General features: G+C 51.4%; 1 protein-coding gene across 1 annotated transcript in view; it reads left to right on the top strand.

The window, feature by feature from the left end:
* Positions 1 to 7,500, top strand: part of rcor2 (REST corepressor 2) — a 12,046-nt gene that overhangs the window by 2,220 nt on the left and 2,326 nt on the right. Inside the window, 9 exon segments of the mRNA XM_060035844.1 lie at positions 947 to 1,072; positions 3,953 to 4,009; positions 4,172 to 4,252; positions 4,681 to 4,733; positions 5,071 to 5,154; positions 5,156 to 5,233; positions 5,904 to 5,982; positions 5,985 to 6,027; positions 6,972 to 7,044. Coding sequence (XP_059891827.1) covers positions 949 to 1,072; positions 3,953 to 4,009; positions 4,172 to 4,252; positions 4,681 to 4,733; positions 5,071 to 5,154; positions 5,156 to 5,233; positions 5,904 to 5,982; positions 5,985 to 6,027; positions 6,972 to 7,044 — 672 coding nt within the window. The 5' untranslated portion in view covers positions 947 to 948.

Below are 7,500 nucleotides of genomic sequence, written 5' to 3'. Positions count from 1 at the left end.
AATTTTGCATACGTCCCAACTCTGGCCTCGTGCAAGACACAGTCGTCAAATTGCCACTCACAAACTCTAGCAGCGTTTGAGGTATTTGTTGATTTTCCCGTTGGTAAAGATGGTTGGCCAATAGGGAAATTTGTTATTGTACTTGCATGTTCTTGCTCATGCATTGCTGGTAGCGCTCACACATGCACACTTGCACGCTTTGAAATAAACAATGTTGATTATCAGATTGATTATCAGAAGACATTTTTTGATATTTTTTGTTTGGTAGGGTGAAGTGTAAACCATATATGGTACCGTTCCATTGAAACCTTTCAACTCGTAGTAAAACGTCAGCATTGTCTTTGCACTCACAATCGCAATATATTGGATCTCACCTGATTCGACATTTTCACTAGACTACATCAGGTTTATACTGGTATTTGGTGGGGGGCGACGTCCATGCCTTGTTTTTGAGAAAGGGATTACAATGGTGTATTAAAGGTAATGTCATTTAATAACAGCGTGTCGCTAAGCCTAACTAGTGACTATGTTGTGAGGCCATATAGTATACTTAAAGGGAGATATGTCAAAACAGTCTACCCTTTTTTCCCCTTTCCATATGAAGATAACAGCTTCGTACGTTATCACATGTAAGTCAAATGGTAGAAAATATGAACAGGCGTACAACCATCAAGACTGGGTAAGAATTTTGTCCATAATGCATTGATTTGACCTTGAGATCAAATTGTGTGTGTGTGTGTGTGAGTGTGTGTGTGTCTCTCACACACACACACACACACACACACACACACACACACACACACACACACACACACACACACACACACACACACACACACACACACACACACACACACACTGTGTGTGTGTGGTCGTCTTAAGCTATGCAGGTGTTGTCAGAGGTGACTTGTGGTGTTTGTAATAAGTGTGTGTGTGTGTGTTGCAGCCATGCCGTCGGTGATGGAGCGATCTGGGACCGGGGTCCTCTCCAGGAGCCGAGCCAAGACGGTAACCAACGGCAACAGCATGCAGCACTCCGAGGAGGACAGCAGCGATGAGGAGCACGCCCATGGTACACACACACGCACGCACGCACGCACGCACGCGCGCGCGCGCACGCACGCGGGCCGTCCTTGACCCGGTGGCCCCGCCCCTCCCGTCCTCCATGGCGAGTCATGTGACCCGGGGAGCACTCTGACGGTGGCGGTCGTGTCATCGTCCGTTGCGTTACCACAGTGATCCGTCACTGTTCAGGGTCGCGCCCCGCTCTCCACCTCAGGCCTCCTAGCTCCTCCGTCACCTCTCTTCTCTTCTCCTCTCCTCTCACATCCTCTTATATCCCCTCCTCTCCTCTCACATCCTCTCCACCCCTCTCGCATCCTCTCCTCTCATGGCCTCTCCTCCCCTCCCCTCTCACATCCTCTCCTCTCATGGCCTCTCCTCCCCTCCCCTCTCACATCCTCTCCTCTCATGGCCTCTCCTCCCCTCTCACATCCTCTCCTCTCATGGCCTCTCCTCTCCACCCCTCTCACATCCTCTCCTCTCATGGCCTCTCCTCTCCACCCCTCTCACATCCCTCTCCTCTCATGGCCTCCCCTCCCCTCCCCTCTCACATCCTCTCCTCTCATGGCCTCTCCTCCCCTCTCCTCTCACATCCTCTCCGATCATGGCCTCTTCTCCCCCCTCCTCTCACATCCTCTCCTTTCCTCTCCTCCATCACCCCTCCTCTCCTCTGTTCTCTCCTCCTCTTGTCTCCTGTCCTCCTCTCCGCTCCTCTCATCTCCTTTCCTCCTCTCCTCTCCTCATCGTCTCCCTCGTCATCTGCTCTGCTCTCTTGTCGCCTCAGCCCCGCTCATCTAATCTCCTCTCCTCCTCCTCCTCCTCCCATCTCCTCATCTCGCCCCTCATCTACCCTCATCGTCTCTCCTCCACTCTCTCGTCCCCTCTCCATTCCTCTCTCCTCATCTCCTCCCCTCTGTGCGCCGAGGCACTTATCCCATCCCCCAGGCCCACCTCATCCATGGCATCCTCTTGTCTCTCTACCCACACACCATCTTTCTCTGTGTGTGTGTGTGACTGTGTGTCTCTCTCTCTTCCTCTCCCTCCATCTCTCTCTCTCTCTCTCTCTCTGTCTCTGTCTGTCTCTATCTCTGCCTCTGCTTCTGTCTTTTTCGTCAGTCTCTGTCTATTTGTCTCTTTCTCTCTCGCTCTTGTCTCTCTCTCTCTCTGTCTCTTTCCTCTCTGTCTCTGTTGCTCGCCCACCCTCCAGCTCACCTCTTGCAGCTCACTGGTTTCCTTTCTAAGCCCCTTCAAAGTCACACACACACACACACACACGCGCGCACGTACGTCACGCAACGAGGCCTTTGCTCATGAGCACGTCAGCAGCCCTAGTTTTCCTTGGAAGCCGGTTCGGGGATTCCATCCTCATTCCCTTTCCCTCAGCAACCCAATGTGACGTCATTTATCTCTTTGCCTCCATCATCATCGGTCATCGCCTCAGCTGTCCCCCACCCCCCCCCCTCCCTTTTCCTACGCACGCGCCCACACGCACACCCTTTCCAACCGTGAGTGATGTGTCTCTCCTTCACCCCTTCATCCCCTGCCCCTCCCTCCCTCCCTCCCTCCCTCCCTCCTCCATTCTGTCTCTGTCTCTCTCTCCCTCCCTCCATTCCATCTCTCTCTCTCCCTCCCTCCTCCATTCTGTCTCTGTCTGTCTCTCTCTCCTCCATTCCATCTCTCTCTCCCCTCCCTCCTCCATTCTGTCTCTGTCTGTCTCTCTCTCCCTCCCGCTTCTATTCTGTTCTCTCTCTCCCTCTCGCCTCTATTCGGTCTCTGTCTCTCTCCCTCCTCCATTCTGTATGTCTCTCTCTCCCTCCCGCCTCTATTCTGTCTCTGTCTCCCTCTCGCCTCTATTCTGTCTCTCTCCCTCCTCCATTCTGTCTCTTGCTCTCTCCCTCCTCAATTCTGTCTCTGTCTCTCTCTCCCTCCCGCCTCTATTCTGTCTCTGTCTCTCTCCCTCCTCCATTCTGTCTCTTGCTCTCTCCCTCCTCAATTCTGTCTCTGTCTCTCTCTCCCTCCCGCCTCTATTCTGTCTCTGTCTCTCTCCCTCCTCAATTCTGTCTCTGTCTCTCTCTTTCTCCTCCATTCTGTGTCTGTCTGTCTCTGTCTCTCTCCCTCCTCCATTCTGTCTCTTGCTCTCTCCCCTCCTCAATTCTGTCTCTGTCTCTCTCTTTCTCCTCCATTCTGTGTCTGTCTGTCTCTGTCTCTCTCCCTTCTCCATTCTGTCTCTGTCTCTCTCCCTTCTCCATTCTGTCTCTGTCTCTCTCCCTCCTCCATTCTGGCTCTGTCTCTCTCCCTCCTCCATTCTGTCTCTGTCTCTCTCCCTTCTCCATTCTGTCTCTGTCTCTCTCCCTCCTCCATTCTGTCTCTGTCTCTCCCTCCTCCATTCTGTCTCTGTCTCTCTCTCCCTCCTCCATTCAATCTCTCTGTCTCTCTCCCTCTCTCCTCCATTTAATCTCTCCCTCCCTCCTCAATTCCATTTCTCTCTCTGTCGATCTCTCTGTAGTTGCTCAATGCTCATCATTTCTCCTTCACTCACTCCCTCCCTTTCTGTCTCCTGATCGGATACTCTTTCAACTCTTCATTTGCCCATCTATGTTTTCAGCCTTAATGCGCAAGACATTTACACATGATATGATATGAACAATTCCCCTACGTGACATCGCTCCCAAAATGAGACAGTATCCCCCCTTTCATCATGCCACGGTGGTGAGCTTCAAAGACTAGGAGCAATAATGTGGAATTATTGAGCGATTTCTTTATTTGCGTCATTCCTTGGCCCACCTCTCTCACTGTTACCTGTTTCCCGTCAGTCTTTATTCTAACTCTCTCTCTCGCTCTCTCTCTCTCTTTCTCGCTCCTGTGTCTGGTTGTCTCTCGGCCGCTACAGACAGTATGATCCGCGTGGGGGGCGACTATCAGGCCCAGATCCCAGAGTTCAACCCAGGTGAGGCTCGCGGTCAAACAAGTCAACCCGTACAATCCAGTCAACTGATTAAAACAGTTAAACCAACCAGTTCAACACTGACTGGGCTGACGGGCTAAACTAACGTGTGTGTGTGTGTGTGTGTGCGCGTGCGTGTGTGTGTGTGTGCGTGCGTGCGGACAGACAGTCCAAACCGCTACAACGAGAAGGACAAGAGGAGCATGCTGGTCTGGTGTCCGAACACTCACGTCACAGACGCCATGCGTAAGTCCTGCAATCCACTCAAGCTAGCGGTCGCGGCGCTGCGGCGGGGGGGGTTCTGAATGTGTTTTTCTCTGCATGCTGCTAAATACTGCTAGTGCCGCGGTGCTATTCCACTGAAACTGTGCAAAAAGTTACCAAAACTGCCTTTCTAGTTCAATGATCGTTGGAAGCACCCCATGTGTTTATAGTCTGAATCTGAACTTAAGTGAGTCGTTTTATAGATATTCATATATATTAAGCACAACAAGACCTAACCTGTCTCTCTGTTTCCGTCTCTGTCTCCGTCTCTCTCTCTCTCTCTCTCTCTCTCTCTCTCTCTCTCTCTCTCTCTCTCTCTCTCTCTCTCTCTCTGTCTCTCCATCTGTCTGTGGGTCTCTGTCTTTGTCTCTCTCTCTCTGTCTTTGTCTCTCTGTCTCTGTCCGTCTCAGTGGATGAGTACATCCTGATGGCTAAGGAGAAGCATGGTTACAACATGGAGCAGGTGAGACACATCTTCAATTAAACATGAACAGAACGTTAGGCAACGTTTACACTGATCATCGTTTATCATATGATAGTATCTTAGATATTTGGCATCAGTCTAAAAGTAGTGGGGTTATGAAACGACCAGTGAGTAGGATGACCTTTGACCTTTTGTGGGAAGGAAACTGCAACAATTAGGCTTCATCTTGGTCCATACGGGCCAATTATTTGGCCCGTATGGACCAATTATCAAGTTATCAGGAATCTAATCACAACGGCGAAAAAGCCCCAAGATGCAGCTCCAGCAGTAAGCAACACCCTGCTGTGCGACCCCCTAAACTTTCCCCCCCCCCCAGGCCCTAGGCATGCTGCTGTGGCACAAGCATGACGTGGAGCGTTCCCTGGCCGACCTGGCCAACTTCACGCCCTTCCCCGAGGAAGTGGACGGTGGAGGACAAGGTGCTGTTCGAGCAGGCCTTCAGCTTCCACGGGAAGAGCTTCCACCGCATCCAGCAGATGGTGAGCAGAGGGGGGGGGGGGGAGACGGGAGGGGGGGGGGACACAGAGGGAGAGGAGAGGAGGGGGGGGGGGGGGGGGGGGTAAAAGAGGGAGATGGGGCGAGGGAGGGGCATAACACAGGGGGAGGGAGGGAGATAGGAGGGGGGGGGACACAGGGAGATGGGGGGGGGGGGGGGGGGTAAAAGAGGGAGATGGGGGGGGAGGGAGGGAGGTAACACAGAGGGAGACTGGAGGAGGGTATGAGAGGAGGAGATAGAGAGACAGTGGGGGGAGGGAGGAGAGATACAGTGAGGGTGGGGAAGGAGGGGGATACGGGAGGGAGGGGGAGATGGAATGGGGAGGGGATGTGGAAGTGAAGGAGGGAGATAGGCGGGGGGGGGGGGGGGGTGAGAGAGAGAGGGGGAGAGGGGGAGAGGGGGGGCTGCGGGCATTTGTTCAATAGGGTTCTGAATGAGTGACAGCTCGTGGAACTAAAAAACATCCCAGAGCTACGAAGAGTTCCTAAACGCACAGGGGGGAAAATGCATTCATGTATGTTAATGTTTTGTGTAATGAAATTCCTAATCTTTATGACGCTTGTGTGTGTGTGTGTGTGTCTGTCTGTGCGCGCGTGTGTGTGTGTGCGTGTGTGTGTGTGTGTGTGTGTGTGTGCGCGTGTCTGGGCGTGCAGCTTCCAGACAAGCTGATCTCCAGCCTGGTGAAGTATTACTACTGCTGGAAGAAGACACGCAGCCGGACGTCAGTGATGGACCGCAGGCCCGACGGCTGGTCCACAAGAGGGAGAAGGAGGACAGGTAGACGCTGGTTCTCCCTGGTTCTGATTGGAATGCAAATAAAGTCACACACACACTTATTTGGATGTTAATATCGTTGGCCTCCTTGCATTATTGCCTGAGTCGTATTTTGGCAAAATTGTGATATCTCACCTAACGCTACTCTCCTAAATGCTGCTGATTCTCTGCGCCTCATTGGCTGTATCCTGAGCCAATCAGAGTACTTTTTACATTCCATAATCACGACCTGCCTAAGTCATCTATTTGACTTTGGCGTTTTTGACGCTAAATAAAAGATGAACCTTAAAATATGACTTCGGGAATTATGCTATGAGGCCAACGATATGTAAACCCATTAAAATGTGAAACGCTGCACTGCTTTACTGTTCGTGCCAACCCAGTATGTTTGAAAACCACTGACCGGCTAGTAAACTGGGGACAGAATAGCCTCCCAACTGAATGTAATGAAACGCTCCGCTATGAAACAGTTCCTTAACTTGATCACAAAACCATTTTTTGGGCTCGGTTTTAAGGCCTTACGCCAACCAGAAAGAAACACACATATGTTTTGCATTTACGGCTCAAAGAGGAATCCTACTCCAAACAACGCTTTGACTATTGCAGCGGCACTGAGAATTTGTATGTATTTGCATGTCACCCTCAGTCTGGGGTTGATGGTGAAGGGTCCGTGAGACTGAGGGAAAAGGGGGTGTCCTTGTTTTGGGGGTCCGACACACGGGACGTTACTCTACACTCTCCAGGGTGGCCCACAGCAGTTGTCTTAACTACGACGTCCCCCAAATCTTCTTTTTGTAAATATTACACAAAAGTATACAATAGTCTAAACTTTGTCCGCTCTCTGTGTATAGATCAGGCTGCAGGGTGACAGCCTGCACGAAAACAAGCGTAAATGGACCACCTGTAAAAAAGAGTGCATCCACCTTAACACATTTTCTCTCTCTCAGGCTCAGCAATGACGAGGTGGAGGAGGCAGACCCGGGCAGCGACAGCGACTTTGAGATCGACGCTAAGAAGGAGGTGAGTTACACAGGCCATGCCTTCCCAAGTGTCTGTTCCCCAGCCAGTGTCCACTGTCACCTCATTCCCCCCTGGAAATCTCCACCTAGTGCCATGTAGAATAACTTTTAGGATGCATGTCGGTTGGGTCGAGCACGCTTGTGAACTCGGCATGTAGGTAATACACCGTGTGCCAACCGCAGGTTCGATTCCCTCCTTGCCTCTCTTTCAACCCCACTTCGCCCGTTTCTGAGGCACTCCGAAAAAGTTATATTTCATAGGACTCCGTAATTATTCTGAACCATAATTCATTACGCTGTCATTATAGAGAGCCGTTTTGTGAGGTGGGCACTTTGATTTGATCACCATCAATTAACCAGGGTTCCCCAACCGTCTCTGAATCAACTCGTCGTATTGGACCCAACGTTATCCCAGGATATAAAATAATTCTCCTCCCCCACCACCTCCTCTTTCTCC

The sequence above is a fragment of the Gadus macrocephalus genome, chromosome 17 (assembly GCF_031168955.1).
Source record: "Gadus macrocephalus chromosome 17, ASM3116895v1".
Classification (NCBI taxonomy): Eukaryota; Metazoa; Chordata; class Actinopteri; order Gadiformes; family Gadidae; genus Gadus; species Gadus macrocephalus.
The sequence above is the reverse complement of the archived record's forward strand: the minus strand, read 5'-3'. Positions and strand labels throughout refer to the sequence as shown.